Genomic DNA, 17,362 nt, shown 5'->3' with positions numbered 1-17,362 from the left:
TAGGTGTTGAATTCCTCACCATGCCCCCATTCCAGTGTAGCAGTCGAAAGCCAGAGGGACAGACCCTGCATGGACCCCCTACTCTACTCACCCACCAGCAGACCACGGCAAGGGCAGCCCTGTGAGCCTGTGATGGTCCTTCTGCCCGGGAAAACCCCCTACCCATGACCCTTTCTCTGACTGCAGCACTTCAACTCTCAGATCTTGGAATGAAGTTGTCCTTGAGCCCACTCTGAATAGAGCTCTGTTCACTGCAGAGCTATTTTCAACCTCTGGTTGAAATTCACAGCTTATTTTTAGGCACATTTCGTGTTGAAAAGCAAAAGCCATTTCCCAGCCATTCAGAATGAGAATAATGGGTTCCATTTTCCCTCTATTCTTGGCTGAGCTGTGCATGAGGAGGGATTTCAGGGCTTGTAGCTGGGGAACTTTCTCTGCTTAGAGGGTTGCAGATGAAGGATTCCAGGCCGTGCTCTGGGCTGAGGGTGGACAGAAGCTCCATGTTTTGCCTTGTGACATGCTACAAGGCTGGAGGAAGGTTGGAAGAGCCATTTGCAGGCAAATGAGCACCTCCCAGAGGGGCTTGAGTATGGGCAAGGGATGGGAGCCCCTGGGAGTTGTCTGCAGTGGGTACTTGTGCTAGTGTTTTCAAGGGTCTGGTGCTTAGCTCTATCCCCTGCCATGGCCCTGGCCCCCTCTGCTCTTGTCCACCCTCTTGCTGTCTGTCCGTTGGGGCCTGTCCTCAAGGCATAAAGACCCCTGTATCTTGGCTGAACTTGAATTTCACACCTCCCAAACCCCCGCCACTATAGGACGGACTTCTGCTCAACCACAGAAGCATTTTTTTAACCACTTTTTAAATAGCAAAAATGCATTTGCTTGATTGACTTATTTTTGCCCTCCTTCCAAATGTCTGAGGGCCTATTATGCAATGGGGAAGAAAGGTTGCGCTGGGTGGGGTAGGAGGAGAACACAGAGTTCTAGGTAATTCAGTGAAACGGGGGAAAAAAAAAAACCACTTCCTGAGTTCTAAGGGTTGGCTGCTCTCCGGTTCACACATTAACCTTGAGTTCTAGGGCTAAGGGCTTTTCTCCACTCACCTCTCAAGATCTCATTTTAAGGAGGAAAGCTCATCTGTGGTTAAGAACCTGGGTTCTAGCTCCAACCAACCTGCGATTAAATCCTTTCTCTACCCTGCCTGGGGTGTGGCCCTGGGAAAGTGGCCAGACATCTGGGAGGCATGGTTTTCTCTTCTGTCGTATGGGGAGAGACTGGGCCCTCCTTCATGGGATTTCATGCGTGGTGCATCTGCCTGGCATATGACAAGTGCTCATCAAGCTTTAGCTATTTTTTTTTTTTGAGTCAGGGTCTCACTCTGTCACCCAGGCTGAACTACAGTGGTACAGTTGTGGCTCACTACAGTTTCAACTTCCCAAGCTGAAGCAATCCTCCTATCTCAGCCTCCTGAGTAGCTGGGACTATAGGCAAGTGCCCCCACACCCAGCTAATTTTTTTTTTTTTTCTTTTTTTTTTTTGAGGTAGAGTCTTGTGTTGTCACCTAGGCTGGAGTGGAATGGTGCGATCTTGGCTCACTACAGTCTCCGCCTCCCAGGTTCAAGAGATTATGCCTCAGCCTCCCGACTAGCTGGGAATGCAAGTGTGCACCACCACACCTGGCTAATTTTTGTATTTTTAGTAGAGACAGGATTTCACCATGTTGGCCAGGCTGGTCTTGAACTCGCAAACTCAGGTGATCCACCTGCCTTAGCCTCCCAAAGTGCTAGGATTGCAGGCGTGAGCCCCTACACCTGGCCTAATTTTTAAAATTTTTTGTAGAGAAAGGGTCTCCCTACCTTGTCCAGGATGGTCTCAAATTCCTGGGCTCAAGCAGTCCTCCTGCCTCCGCCTCCCAAAGCATTGGGATTATAGGTGTGAACTACCATGCCTGCCCCACCAAGCTTTAGCTATTTTTAAAAAGGATTCTTTTCCCCTCCCTGACTGAAAGCCAATCCAGGAGATTATGTGTTCAAAACTTGCTAGGGTGAGGGACAGCGGGCAAGAATGGGAGCACTTACAATTTTCCATGTTGACCCCTCTCTGCAGGTCATCGTAGTGAGAGACAGTGAGGTTTTCAGACCCTTGCAGGCATCAAAATTGTGTTTCCTGATGGCAGACCCAAGTCCTCTGTGCTCCCAGATGAGAGAGCAGATCTGTGAGTGGGTGGAAACAGTTGTCCTTCTGCCCCAGGATTCCTCAGGACAAGATGCCCAGGACCCCCAGAGCCTCAGTGCTTGAACTATCCTCTGGAAGAGGGGGCTAGGTCAGTTGAGAACATCTGACCTGAGCCTCATCCGTGCTGAAGGATGGCCTATTTCTTCTTCCTAGTTCCTCTGATGCTGAGGGTAAAGCACCAGTCACCCCTGTGCCCGTCCTTCAGCTCTCACATTTCTGTTTTGGGGCACTGCCACAGGGGTGGGTTTCACTTAGGGGTTCATGGGACCCTGATTCCTGGCCCAGAGATTCTTGGCACTAGAGCTTCCCTTATGCTGTGGATCTGGGGGTCCTGGGTGCCTGTGGATTTTTAAGATCTGAATTCTCACTCCAGGTGCCTTGCCTGAGGAATTAGAGGGTTGGAGAAGCGGGGAGAGGGAACCCATTTCCACCTCACCTGCCTCATAGATTTTTAAAAATTATTCATATATATTTCAGAAGTACAGATGCAGTTTTGTTACCTGGTATATTGTGTAGGGGTGAAGTCTGGGCTTTTAATGTAACCATCACCCAAATAATGTACATTATATTGGTTAAGTATTTATTTTCTCATCCCTTGCCTCATAGATTATGTGTTAGTCTGCTCAGGATGCTATAACAAAATACCATAGACTAGGTAGATTATAAATATAGAAACTTTATTTCTCGCAGTTCTGGAGGCTGGGAAGTCCAAGCAAAGCATCAATGGGTTTAGTGTCTGGTGAGGGTTTGTTCTCTGCTTCATAGATGGCTCCTTCTCACTGTGTCCTCACATGGTGGAAGGGGCTAACTAGATCTCTGGGGTCTCTTTCATAAGGGCACTAATCCAAACCTGATGGCTTCACCCACATGACCTAATCACCTCCCAAAGGCCCCACCTCCTAATACCATCACTTTGGGGTTAGGATTTCAACACAGGAATTGTAAGGGACACAAGCCCCCAGACCTTGCAGCAGATGTGCTTCTCACTTGGGAGGACTTGGGTCGCTTAATGAGAACACAGATTTATGGTCTGGCATTCGCTTTCTGTAGAGGGGAGAAGTGTGGGTTCAAGGGATTCTTAGCAAGAGTGGTGTTGTGGGTGTTTGGAGCAGGAATGAACCCCAGATTTGTATGTCTTAGAGGGGAGCCTCTTCCTTCTCCACTTGACCCCAATCCTGGCACCTAATTTTTTCAAGACCATTAAAGCGAGTAGGATGCAGTGACTCACGCCTGTAATTGCAGCACTTTGGGAGGCTGAGGCAAGAGGCTGGCTTGAGCCCAGGAGTTCAAGACCAGCCTGGGTAATGTAGCAATACCCCCATCTCTTTAAAAAAAAAAAAAACTATTAAAGGGAACTCCTGGCTTTCTGCCTGCTGCAGGTAAGTCCGAAGATGCCCAGGCAAGTTATCCAACTTGGAAAAGGCATGGCTTCATGGGGCCCAAACCCCCAACGCCTCAAGCTGCCCGTTCCCTTGGGCTCACGGCATCTCTGGTGGTCAAGATGTGCCTATTAATGTGTTATGGCTGTCACTTTGCTCACACCCTTTGGCTGAATAGCCGGCATTGCCCACAGTCCTTTTTATCAGTGTGAATGAGACCTTGGTGGAAATGGGAAAGCAGACCCTCTTCTAAGGGGCACCATTCCACTTCGTGTGGCTATTGTGGGGCTTTGCCAGGGCCAGGCTTTATGGGGTGACTTGGGAACAGTGGGGACTTTCTTTTTCATGTTTCCTAGGACTTACCAGGTGGCCCATCTCTGGATCCTGGGGGAAATTCATTCCTACCCCCTATGCCACACAGAGGAGGAACTTTGAGCCCAGAGGTGACCTGTTGGTGAATAGCCTGGGCCCCAGCCAAATCCTTGTCCCTGGGATTGACGTGCAGGAACACTAATAAAAGACCCCTGACTGGAAAAGAGCAAGGGGGAGTCTCCTCATTTCTCAGTGGGAAAAAGGAGCCCAGCATCCTCACCCCTGGGACAGATAACCGTGCCTTCCCCTGTGTGTATGCATGTGCACGCTCGTGTGTGGACCCCTGTCAGTGCTGCTTCAGGGTCTCCTGGTGTCTACATTCCCACAATGCTCTGTCAAGTGCATCTCCCTTTTACTCCTCCGTGTAATCCCCCTGCAGACCCCGTGGGTCCAGTTCTGTGGGGCATCTCCAGATTACATGGGATGTACTGGGGCTGTGCACAGCATGGGGGATGCCAGGGATCTGGCTCGGCACCTTCCTCGTATGAGGACAGGCAGCTTACAAGCATGTCTTTCCTGGAAGGGATTTTCAGGCAGCCCCACTAGGAAAGTGGAAGGTGGATACTAGAAGCTTCTGGTTCTGGGAGCCACTTCAAGAACTTAGTTGGCAGTAAGAGCTGCGCTGCCCCAGTGTGTTGGTCTGAGCCGAGGCTGGGACCCAGCCTGAGGTGGTGTGTCTCCTGTAACTTCACGCAGGTTGTCTCCATTCTCTGCACCCGATTTCTCCCCAGCAGTCTACATTGCATCCTTTGTGCATTTTTCATTTCATGGGCTCACTCTGCAAAGGACCTTCCTGCAGAAGAGAGGCCACAGCAGCCTTTGCTTTAGGTGGCAGAGGTTGCCAGATAAGATGCCCTTTCATACTCGGGTTGCATTTTCCTCCACCTTTATCTCAATAGAATTCGTGGAAAGTGTTCTGGGTTTCTTAGTTTCTGTGGGAATAGAGTGGATACTAAAAATAAAGAAGATTCAATATTTGTTACCAAACTACAGGTTTTGTTTTTTGTTTGTTTTTTTGTTTGTTTTTGTTTTTTGAGACGGAGTCTCTCTTTGTCACCCAGGCTAGAGTATAGTGGTGCAATCTCGGTTCACCGCAGCCTCTGCCTCCCAGGTTCAAGCGATTCTCCTGCCTCAGCCACCTGAGTAACTGGGATTACAGGTGTGTGCTACCACACTGGGGAACTTTTGTATTTTTTAGTAGAGACAGTGTTTCACCATGTTGGCTGGGCTGGTCTTGAACTCCCGACCTCAGGTGATCCACCCACCTCGGCCTCCAAAAATGCTGGGATTGCAGGCATGAGCCACTGTGCCCAGCCCCAAACTACAGTTTTTGTAGAATGTTTCCTGCTTGAAACAGAGTACCTTTGGCCAGTGGCTGGTGAGTAATGTGGAGTTTGCAAGATCCAGGAGCACCAAAGATGCCAGGGCTCCTGGAAGTGGGGCCACCCAGGCCCAGGGCAGGGTCCCAGCTCCTTTTTCTTCCAGAGGCTACCACTGACGTTATTGCCAGGTACATGTTAAATAATTACTATGTTTCCCACGAGGGAGGAGTTGCCTTTGATAAGCATGAGGACAGCATTTGCAGAAATCCATTAGGAGACACTAGTTGGGCTTCCCAGGCAGTGACGGTGAAGAGACAGGCCTTTCAACATTTGACGGTTATCATAGTAAGCCTCCTGCAGTGGTTCTCAAACTTTAGTGTACCTCAGAATCACTCTGAGGGCTTGTTAAAACACAGCTTGCTGGGCCCTATACCCAGAGTATCCGATTTAATAGGGAATTCACATTTCTAACAGATTTCTAGGTGATACTGATGCTGCTGATCCAGGAGCTCACTTGGAGAACCACTGGTCTTTTGGAAAACAGTCTAGCCTATTGTGACCATGGCATCCTGGGCAGGGGAATTAGGGGAAGAAGAAAGTCTCTTTATCTTCGAAGTTTCTGTGACTCGTCATGGGTACAGCTTGGGAGAGGCAATCAGAAAATCAGTGTCCGTCGCAGCCCACTGTAGTCTGCTGCTTTCCAGAAGAGGAAAAGGGTATGACCTTGGTTCTTTTTTGTGTGTTTGTTTGTTTTTGTTTTTTTGAGATAGACTCTTGCTCTGTCACTCAGGCTAGAGTGCAGTGGCGTGATCTTGGCTCACTGCAACCTCCACCTCTGGGGTTCAAACAATTCTCGTGCCTCAGCCTCACGAGTAGCTGGGATTACAGGCATGCACCACCACACCCGGCTAATTTTTTGTATTTTTTTAGTAGAGGTGGGGTTTCGCCATGTTGGCCAGCTGGTCTTGAACTCTTGACCTCAGGTGATCCACCCACCTTGGCCTCCCAAAGTGCAGGGATTACAGGTGTGAGTCACCACACCCAGCCAACTTTGGTTCTAATCTCAGTGCACTGTTTAAAGAAAGCCCAGCCAGGCCTGGTGGCATGCACCTGTAGTCCCAGCTATTCAGGGCTGAGGCGAGAGAACTGCATGAACCCAGGAGTTCCAGGCTGCAGTGAACTATGATTGCAACCCTGCACTTCAGCCTGGGTGACAGCGTGAGACCCTTTCTCAAAAAGAAAGAAAGCAAGAAAGAAAGCCCAGTGCTGCCCCGTAGGCCTTTTAAACCCAAAGGTACCTACCAAGGCTCTGTTTACAACCAGACAGGCAGGCATGTGGTTTTATTACCAGCTGAGGACATCAGTAGTAAGGAAGATGGGAGTCGCTGTGGCTCTGCTATGAGCCTCTGCCAGGCCTGTTGTTCTGTCCCAGCTCCTGTCCTGCCCCTTAGTACTCCTGCCATTAGTCCAGTCACCTATTCTTGGATCTGTGTTCTCCAGGCCACCTGTCTCCTGTGTTATCCTTGGTGTCTCCCCTGCTGTCTTGGTGTCCTGTCTCCCACTTCTCATCCTGCAGATGTGGATGCCTAGGCCAGCTCCCATCCTCCAGACAGCCTGCTAGGCTTTAGGGAAGCAGATGGGTGAGAGTCTCTGAGCCAGAGATGACTTGGGTGTATATGGCTTAACATTTGAACCCCAGATGAAGGTCTTATTTGCAGAGCCTTTTTTTTTTTTTTGAGACGGCGTCTCGCCTTTCTTGCCTAGGCTGGAATGCAATGGTGTGATCTCGGCTTACTGTAACCTCTACCTTCTGGTTCAAGAGATTCTTCTGCTGAGGCTCAGCCTCCCGAGTAGCTGGGATTACAGGCGCCTACACCCGGCTAATTTTTGTACTTTTTTTTTTTTTTTTTTTTTGAGACGGAGTCTCGCTCTGTCGCCCAGGCTGGAGTGCAATGGCCGGATCTCAGCTCACTACAAGCTCCGCCTCCCGGGTTTACGCCATTCTCCTGCCTCAGCCTCCCGAGTAGCTGGGACTACAGGCGCTCGCCACCTCGCCCAGCTAGTTTTTTGTATTTTTTAGTAGAGACGGGGTTTCAACGTGTTAGCGAGGATGGTCTCGATCTTTTGACCTCGTGATCCGCCCGTCTCGGCCTCCCAAAGTGCTGGGATTACAGGCTTGAGCCACCGCGCCCGGCCGAATTTTTGTACTTTTACTAGAGACAGGGTTTCATCATGTTGGCCAGGCTTGTCACGAACTCCTGACCTCTGGTGATCTGCCCGCCTTGGCCTCCCAAAGTGTTGGGATTACAGGTGTGAGCCACTGCACCCGGCCTGCAGAGCCTCTTGAAGAGGTGCCTCCAGGTAGCAAGAGCAGAGACAAGCCCTGAAACAGCGATTAGGTTAGAGGTGGCAAGGTTGGAGTGGAAGCCAGAACTCCCTTCTCTGAACTGCCCCCTTGAGGGGCTGATGGTGTTTCCTGTCACTAGAAAAATTCCCATCCGTTCTGAAAGGAAGTAGGTTCCTCTCCAGAGGAGAGTTGCATGATGCTGAGGATGGAAGGTTTATTTAATGACTTAAACCAATGGGAGGCGTGTTCTCAGACATCTAGGGAAAAGCATATTAAGACAATCACAGTATCAGGAAGACAGAGCAGCCTGACTCAGGAATCCAGACAAAGGCTGGAGACCCTTGGGTCCAGCTCTGCATGCATCAGTACACATTTGGCACATAAACCCAGGCACACACACTCCTTTGAGAGTTTTGTTATCTCTTTCAAGAGTTCCAGAACTGTTAGGGGTTTTCCTTTTCCCCTGGCAGCCAAAGCTTGGGCTCAGGGTTATTGGAGATTCCACATGTGCATGTGGGGAAATGAACCTGAGTCACAGGACAGAAAGTGGAGTCTCAACACTGATGCTTTCCTACAAGGCACACATGGTCCCAGGCAGAGCCAGGCTGCATGCCTCGAAGGACCTTTTGCTTCACACACTGGGGCCACTGCTATGACACTGCCATTTTGCTGATGGTGATGACAGGCAATCTAGAGCCCCATCATCACCTCTCCACAGGAGAGCCTACAGAGGCTACAAGAAGAGTCTTGTAACAATTGTTTGCTGCAAAGCAGAGAGGGTGGACAAGAACTGAGGGCTTTGGCATTTAAGGATCTTTCTTCCTTTTATTTTGTTCTTTTTGTTTTCATTCTATTTTCTTAAGCTCCAAAACCTGAACATGAAATAAATGAGCCACAGGTAGAAGTAAGCCTGTCACTGAAGTCTGACTGTGATTCTTGGGGCCACCATTCACTGCTCCTAGTGGGGTTGCACTCATCCTTTTAGTCTCTTTCCAGATGGCACCTCCTCCATGCAGCCTTCCTAGGGAGGCCGGCAGCTGGTGAGTTCTTCCTGCTTCACCTGCCCGGAGCACTCTCCTGCCTGGAGCAGTCTTTGTCTCCTGTGATCTGTTATTTACAGACCTAACTTGTCTCCCTGGAGGGCTGGGGCCTTGCTCTTGCCATGGTGCCCAGTATGTGTCTGGCACATAAAAAATGCTCAGGAAGTCAAAGCATTCTCACGTCTGTGGGCAGCATAAGTTGAGTGTGTGAGGCTAGAGGCGGGCTGTCTTTCTTTTGGCATTTTTGATGGTCTCAGACTAAAAGAAGGAAGCTGCCTTCTGGCCTTATTTGTCAGTTTCGGGGGGCAGATGACATGGGGTGGTGTGGGCAGTGGCGGGGCAACAGAGGGTGGTAGAGTCTGCATGCCTAGACTAGAAGTTTCAGAACTTCTTTTCATTTTAAATGGAAAAAAAATCCTTTGTGGTTTATATTTTCCAGATTGGACAGCAGCATTGCCATGTGGTGTAAGGGTGTTGGATAGTGCTTGTGTTTATGTTCTTATTGGTTGCCATGGAAAAAAAATCAGAATAGATGGTTTCCATGGAGATTATCTTACAATTAGTTTCTTTGAAGGTCCGGACATTGCTGCAGGATTTGCTGAGTACTCGTTGCCATCAGGGGCTTTCTCTGTGGCAGTGCCAAAGGCTGGTCAGAACGTTCCGTGGACTTAGACAAAGTCATCTGCCTCCCATGCTTGCAAATCCCAGGACGCCAGAGTGGGAGTGATCCTGTGGCTGAGCTTCCTCTTGGAGTCCCGCTCGCCTGGCCTCAGCTCCACAGCTCCTTTCGGTCACCAGGAAGTTTTGTTTTGTTTTTTTTTTGTTTTTTTTTAAATTAAACAAAACAAAACAAAACAGAAAAACCTTTGTATTGTGGAAATTTCAAGCCAGCACAAAAGATAGAAGAATGTAACAAACCCCACGTACTGCTCACCTAGCTTCAACATTCTGCTAATCCATTTCATCTGTTTCCCCCATATTTTGAAGAAGAGTTTAAGTAGTTTTAAAAATCCCAGATATGTCATTTTTTACTCCAAATAAGGCCATTTATTGGTTATATAATAGCAGTGCTCTTATCACATCTGATGAAATTAATAGTTCCTTCATATCAAATATCTAGTCCACATTCACGTTTTCCCACATTGTGTCATTGTTCAAATAAGGATGCGAGAAGCGTTGAGAAAAACCCGTGTTCTCTGCTCCCCCTTCCCCCACCCATGGTTCTGGTAGATGGAGTAGCTGAGGGGGCTTTGGCCTGGAACTGTCTTGGGCTTGGGGAAGAGGGTGCGTCTGGGCTCACACCACTCTCCTGATGTCCTCCAGGAGAGTTTGGTACTGTGAGCTCCTCGCTCCTTCCTGGAGGTGGTTCAGGCACAGGTGGGCCAGCTACTGCCAGCTATCTTGGGGCAGGCATCCGCTGGGGGGCACTGGCTATCTTTGAAGCCTGCAGGGTGAGTGAAGGGAAGAGGTGATATAACCTGGTTCATAACAGCTGTCTGCAACTTTATTTTCCAGGAAAGGAGAGGCTATTTGACCCATGGGACATTGCCTCCTGCAACTCCTCCCTGGGAATTGTGGGGCTGCTGGTGGAGGGCTCTGGCTGATCTGAGGGCTGCTGCTTCTGCGGGTTGGGCAGAGCCAGTCCTGTTTATCTCTCTTGGCAGGCTTTGCTAGTGTCCTGTGATGCTGCACAAAGTATGAATTACAGAGCTTGGGAGTGATGCCTGGGGTGTGGTCGATGGCTCTAACACTCTCCATTGAACTAAGTGCAAGGAGAGTTTAAAATAGCCAGCCTTTGTTCCGAGGTTTTAAAAATTCAACTCCAGTAGTTACAATGAGCTGTCTTCAAGTGGATCTATAAATAAACCGCTACTGTTCCTCTTTGTCACTGAGAGCTGCGGCGTCTCCCAGAGATGTCGGCTCTGCCGCTCGTCTTCATTAGATGCCTCATCTGTGGGGCAGCTGCAAGCGGAGCTGACACACAGAGTTTGTAATGACAGTAACACATTCCCTTCAAAAATCCACAGTCCCCAAAAATTAACTACACAAGAAAGATAGTAACTTTGCATTGGAGAAACCTGGCAGAGAGGTCAGTGTCACCACTGATCAAGGTCAACATTCCCTGTAATAAGCCCTTCCACATGAACCCTGTGACACTGTGCACATCACTTTTCTGGTGGTGTCCAACATTTATAACCTGAATCTAATGATAAAACCCAAGTCAAGGAACATTTCATAAAGTAACTGATCAATATTCTTCAGAGTGTCTAGGTCATGAAAGACAAGGGAGGACTAAGGAACTGACACAGAATTCCTTAGTGGAACTGTGGACTAAGGAACTGACACGGGAGGAGGCTAAATACGTAATAAATGCATTGGTAGGATTCTGGAACATCAGGATCTAAGGACATTAGTAGAAAAACTGGTGAAGTTCAAATGGGGTCCCTATTTTGGTTAATGGTATTGTCACAGTGTTAGTTTCCTGGTCTGATCATTGTCCTATGATTATATAAGACATTAACACTGGCAGAGGGATATATGGAAATTCTCTGTACTATTTTTTGCACATTTTCTCCAATTCTAAAATTAGTTCAAACCAGTTTAATATAAAAAAAAATCTACAGTCAGCACTTGGGCTTTATTGGAATCCTTGATCTCCCTCCCAGGGTACCTCGGTTCAGGTGTGTGCTGTGGGAGGGTAGGCATTTCTGTCTCCAGGTAGGGGTAGGTAACCCTAAGATACTCAGCACCAGCTCGTAGTGAGCCCTTGGGAGTGTTTGTGGAGCTGAACTGAACCAGAGCCACCCTCAAGGGAGCGCAAGTGTGTTGAGAGGGAATGCTCCCACACAGGTGTTGGGCAAGGTGGGTTGCCTGCTTGCCTATGTGGTGGTTTCTGAGGATGCTCCAGAGGTGTATCTGCTCCAGGAACTCCAGAACAGACTCAGCAGGAGTGTGGGCCTGGCCCAGGATGGACCTGCTTCTTCCTGAGGCTTCCTAGCCTCCACCATGCAGCCCTGCCCCTCCTCTGTGTTCCTAAACCTGGCTCCACCTTGCTGCCCCTACCCTCATGTGCATTTCCCACTGTAACAAGTGTGATGACCTGGAGGGCTCCAGCCCCTAAAGGCTGGGGTTGTTTTCCAGCCTCCACTGAACCCCTCCAGGGAAGGAACCGCACTGTGCCAAGGCATGTTCTTGCTGCTTCCTCATGGTCTCTACCGGTTTGAAGTCACTTAGCCATCACCTCCCTGATTCATCTCGCTCTCTTCTCCCCGGCTTCCCTCACCTGCGTGTGTCACTTCAGTAAGATACAGCTCCCAGATCAACTTCCTCCTGGGGGCATGTCGGACACCAAATAACTTGCCATTTCTTGCCTATCAAGGCAATCCTTGCACTATTTTGAAGAATCACCCCTTTGTGTGGGGGAAAATTCTTGGAAATGCTTGCAGAGCATTCCAATGCTTGCTGGGGAGTCAGCAGATTGATGGGGGTCAAGCCCAGGGGTGGCCATTGCAGCCCTGGGGCAGCTCCTCCGTCTTGCCATGGGCCTGGGCGAGGAGAACGGAGTCTTGGTTTGTGCATACAGCATCTCCTACATGCCCAAGGCCTGTGAGCAACACGGGTGAAATAGGATGACAGGCACCTGTGATCCCTGCCTCAAAGGGACCACTTTCTGAGAGGGGACTATGAGATGGCCTGTGGTCCTGGTTCTGTGTGTGACAAGGCCTGGAATCCAGGGGTTGGTCAGGCATGCAGATTCCCCATCCTTCATTTTAGACCCACCCTTCAACCCCTTTACAATTTTTATTTTATTTATTTATTTAGAAATAGGGTCTCTCACAATGTCACCCAGACTGGATTGTAGCTCAGCGCAGCCTCCAACTCCTGGGCTCAAGCAATCCTCCCACCTCAGCCTCATGAGTAGCTGGGACGACAGGCACATGCCATCACACCTGGCCCCTTCACAGTTTTAGTCCAAAGGACACCATGTTGGTTTCCCATCGGCAGGGGCCTGAGGTCAAGGGGTGGCTCTGAGGCCTGACTGTGATCTGTAGTTGTGGAACATCTGATTTGGTTTGGAGGTTGCTGTGTGGACCTCCAGGCCCCGTGTCTCTGAACTTTTTTTTTTTCCTGCAAGCTCCGCCTCCCGGGTTCACACTATTCTCCTGCCTCAGCCTCCCAAGTAGCTGGGACTACAGGCGCCCACCACCACGCCCAGCTAATTTTTTGTATTTTTAGTAGAGACGGGGTTTCACTGTGTTAGCCAGGATGGTCTCTATCTCCTGACCTCGTGACCCGCCCGCCTCAGCCTCCCAAAGTGCTAGGATTACAGGCATGAGCCACCGCTCCCGGCCTGAACGTTCAGAAATGACCCAGCACCTGCCCTACTCACAGTCTGGCATGGGGAATGTGAAAAGGTACCTTGCATGTTCATAGCCCCTAGATGAAAGCCAGCGGTGGGGCCATACCCCACCCTCATGCTCAGGCTGCCTGGAGGCAGGACTGGCAGGACGGCCAAAAGTTAGATGGTTTTAGGAAACCAGAATTTCTCTTGGGTTCAGGGCTATGTTTGGAATCAGAAGTTTCTTCTCCTGTTGGATTCTAGGCCAGAACCCTAAATTACAGGGCAAATAAGACTGTAGTGTATCTAGTCTGCAGATATGTGTGGTGAGTTCAGTATAGGCTTCTTTTGAGCTTTAATTTGAGAAAACACCTGTGCCTTTCCTCTTGAGAAGATGGACATGAGGCTGAGTCCAAGTGAGCTCAGTGTGTTCCCTGCTTCCCTCCCTAGGGGCAGGTTTAGCAAACATGGAGGTAGACAGACATGGATGCCTGTCAACTTTTCATGAAGGCAAATTGTCAAAGACCTGAGGCCAGGACTAAGAAACATCTGTGTCTGTGAGTCTCCTTCTCCACACTTAGCAGGCTATACAGTGAACAGTTCAATCAAAGATTCAGCTGAAAAGATTTAATCATAGGGGTGTGTTTGTGTCCATTTCTTCCAGTTTTACACAGGGCAGCCCTGCTTTGGAAATGTAGTGACGTGCCTTGGTTTTCAGTGAGCAGTGGCCAGACATGCTGTTCACCTGGGTCTGTACAGGAAGGGTGAGTGAGATAGCCCAGCTCTTGGCCCCAGGTCACCTTCTCCCCTCTCTTGCCTAGAATCAAGCTTTGGACCAGTTCCTGGACACTTTTGTTTATTACAGAGTTTCAGTTTCAGGAGCAGGCTGGGCAAAGGGCATGGTCCAGTGTTAGAACTTTTAAAAAAGTAGAAAGTTCCACCTTGAGCAGGTATTAAGAATTGTCCATTTCACCCCCTCCCCCCGAGAGGGGTGTGTTTCATCTCTGCTCAAGCTCCAGCCTACTGACCAGGTGCGTGCAGACCTTGCTCCTGACTGCCAAGCTGTGTACAGACTCCTAAGCAGCGGAGGCCTGACACTCCATGGACTGCATGTCTGCTGCTTGGGAAACCCTGCCTGGGAACCTCTGCTGCTCTCTTGAATTCCACTGGGAAACTGGGGCTTTGGAAATTGCACTGCACTGAGTTATGACTCTGGCTTTGCATTTGGAAACTGTAATTCCCAGACTGATGGTGGACCTTGTGGGCCTCACCTGGGGTCTTCAGCCTTGGGTTTGGCCCATTGGTAAGGGCCTGTGGAGAGCTGGTGATTTTCACCTTGCGTGCAGAGTGGCAGTGATGAGTGGTGTCAACTGTGTCCTGTGATGGGTAGGTTGGTCCCCTAAGGACATTTCAGTTGTAACCACATGTTTTTTGTTTTTAGTTGGGCTTTATAATTTACAAATAGTAACATTCACCATTTTAGAAAGCAAACAGTTCTCTGAGTTTTGACAGATACAGTCATGTAACCATTACCACAATCAAGATATAGAATCTTTCCATCATCCCAAAATGTTCTCTTTTGCCTCTCTGTAGTCAATCTACTCACTCTAGCCCCAGGCAATCATTAATCTGTTTTCTGTCACTATAGATTAGTTTGTATTTTTTAGAATATGATATAAATGAAATTATACAGTTATATATTCTTTTTGGTCTGGTTTCTTTCACTCAGCCTAATTATTTTGAGATTGACCCACATGGTTATATGTATCCATTAGTTCATTCCTTTTTATTTCGTCAAATGGATATACCACAATTTTGTTTTGTTGGTGAGCATTTGGGCTATTTGCAATTTTTGGCTTTTTTTTTTTTTTTTTTTTTTTGAGGCGGAGTCTCGCTCTGTCTCCCAGGCTGCAGTGCAGTGGCGCAATCTCGGCTCACTGCAAGCTCCACCTCCCGGCTTCATGCCATTCTCCTGCCTCAGCCTCCCGAGTAGCTGGGACTACAGGCGCCTGCCACCTCGCCCGGCTAATTTTTTGTATTTTTAGTAGAGATGGGGTTTCACCGTGTTAGCCAGGATGGTCTCGATCTCCTGACCTCGTGATCCGCCCACCTCGGCCTCCCAAAGTGCTGGGATTACAAGCGTGAGCCACCTCGCCTGGCCAATTTTTGGCTATTATAAATAAAGCTGCCATGAACGTTCATGTATGTATTTTTCTATGGAAATATGCTTCCATTTTTTTGGGTAAATACGTAGGCATGGAATGGCTGGGACATATAATAGGTGTATGTTTAGCCTTTTAATAACTGTCAAACTTTTCAAAATGGTTATGCCGTCTTACGTTCGTGCCAGCAGTATATGAGAGTTCAAGTTACTCCACCTCCCTTCCAACACTTGGCATGATCAGTTTTTTTTTTTCCTTTAGGCTATTCTAATAGGTATAGAGTTGTATGTCACTGTGGTTTTAACTTCCATTATCCTAATGATTAATGATGTAGAACACCTTTTTTTTTTTTTGAAATGGAGTTTCACTCTTGTTGCCCAGGCTGGAGTGCAATGGTGCGATCTCGGCTCATAAGCAACCTCCGCCTCCCAGGTTCAAGCCATTCTCCTACCTCACTCCTGAGTAGCTGGGATTACAGGCATGCGCCACCACACCCAGCTAATTATGTATTTTTAGTAGACACGGGGTTTCTCCATGTTGGTCAGACTGGTCTCAAACTCTGGACCTCAGGTGATCCGCCCGCCTCAGCCTCCCAAAGTACTGGGATTACAGGCATGAGCCACCACGCCTGGCCGGGCATCCTTTTTATTCAATGTCTTTCAAAGAGCAGAAGTTTTGGCCAGGTGCAGTGGCTCAAGCCTGTAATCCCAGCACTTTGGAAGGCCGAGATGGGCAGATTACGAGGTCAGGAGATCGAGACCATCCTGGCTAACACAGTGAAACTCTGTCTCTACTAAAAATACAAAAAAATTAGCTTGGCATGGTGGTGGGCGCCTGTAGTCCCAGCTACTTGGGAGGCTGAGGCAGGAGAATGGCGTGAACCCGGGAGGCGGAGCTTGCAGTGAGCCGAGATTGCGCCACTGCACTCCAGCCTGGGGACAGAGCAAGACTCTATCTCAAAAAAAAAAAAAAAAAAAAAAGAGCAGAAGTTTTGAATTTTGAAGAAGTTCATTTTATCAATTTTTTCTTTTATGGATCATACTTCAGGTATCATATCTAAGGAATATGCCTAACCCAAGGTCACAGAGATCTTATGTTTTACAGGAAAAATGTATATTCGTTTTATAGTTTTAGGTTTGGTTTTTTGTTTTTTATTTTTTTTGAGATGAAGTCTTACTTTGTTGCCCAGGCTGGAGTGCGTTGGCGCAATCTCGACTCACTACAACCTCTGCCTCCCGTGTTCAAGCGATTCCCCTGCCTCAGCCTCCCTAGTAGCTGGTATTACAGGTGCCCGCCACCACACCTGGCTAATTTTTGCATTTTAGTAGAGACGTGGTTTTGCCATGTTGGCCAGGCTGGTCTCAAACTCCTGACCTCAGATGATCCGCCTGCCTCAGCCTCCCAAAGTGCTGGGATTACAGGCATGAGCCACTACACCCGGCCTTATAGTTTTAGTTTTTACACTTAGTTCTGTGATCCATTTTGAATTAGTTTTTGTATGTAGTGCATGGTATGTACCGAAGTTCATTTTTTTGCACTTGGATACCCAATTGTTTAATCAACTTTGGAAATACTAACTTTTCTGTACTAAGTTGTTTGTGCACCTTTGTTAAAAATTAATTGGCCAGATACTGGTCTAGAGTTTCTGGATTCTCTTTGTTCTACTAATCTATGTGTCTATCCTTTTACCAATATCACAGTGTCTTGGTTAATATAGTTTTAGACTAAGTCTTGAAATCATGTAGTGTGATTCCTCTAATTTTATTCTTTTTTTCAAAATCGTTTTGGCTTTTCTAGTTCTTTTGCCTTTCCATGTAAATTTCAGAATCAACTTCTTGATGCCTGTAGGTGATTTGGGAGGAAATTGACATATTTACAACGTTGAGCCTTTAATACATGAACACGGTGTATCTCTTCATTGGTATAGGTCTTCAGTTTTTCTCATTAGTGTTTTGTAGTTTTCAACATACACATTTTGCACATATGTTGTTAGATTTATACTTAAGCATTTTGTAGTATGTTGAATGGGAGCCTCCCTGAAAGATATGTCTACATCCTAACCCCCAGAAACTGTGAAGATGACTTTACTTGGGGGAAAAGATCTTTGTGGATGTAATTAAGAATCTCAAGATGAGATCATCTTGGATTGGTGGTCCTAAATTGAATGAC

The 17,362-nt window shown here is 48.1% G+C and overlaps 1 protein-coding gene across 11 annotated transcripts in view; it reads left to right on the top strand.

The window, feature by feature from the left end:
* The window catches only part of POC1A (POC1 centriolar protein A), an 81,411-nt gene that overhangs the window by 36,327 nt on the left and 27,722 nt on the right, over window positions 1–17,362 (top strand). Inside the window, exon 10 of one of the 11 annotated variants that reach the window (XM_005547315.5) lies at window positions 3,968–4,149. The exons of 9 other annotated variants lie outside the window; for them this stretch is intronic. In XM_005547315.5, coding sequence (XP_005547372.3) covers window positions 3,968–4,069 — 102 coding nt within the window. In that variant the 3' untranslated portion in view covers window positions 4,070–4,149. Of the gene's footprint in view, window positions 1–2,103; window positions 2,311–3,967; window positions 4,150–17,362 lie in introns of those variants that run through there. One more of the 11 variants, XM_045386153.2, reaches the window with a different exon arrangement.

This window comes from Macaca fascicularis, chromosome 2, assembly GCF_037993035.2.
Source record: "Macaca fascicularis isolate 582-1 chromosome 2, T2T-MFA8v1.1".
Lineage (NCBI taxonomy): Eukaryota > Metazoa > Chordata > Mammalia > Primates > Cercopithecidae > Macaca > Macaca fascicularis.
The sequence above is the reverse complement of the archived record's forward strand: the minus strand, read 5'-3'. Positions and strand labels throughout refer to the sequence as shown.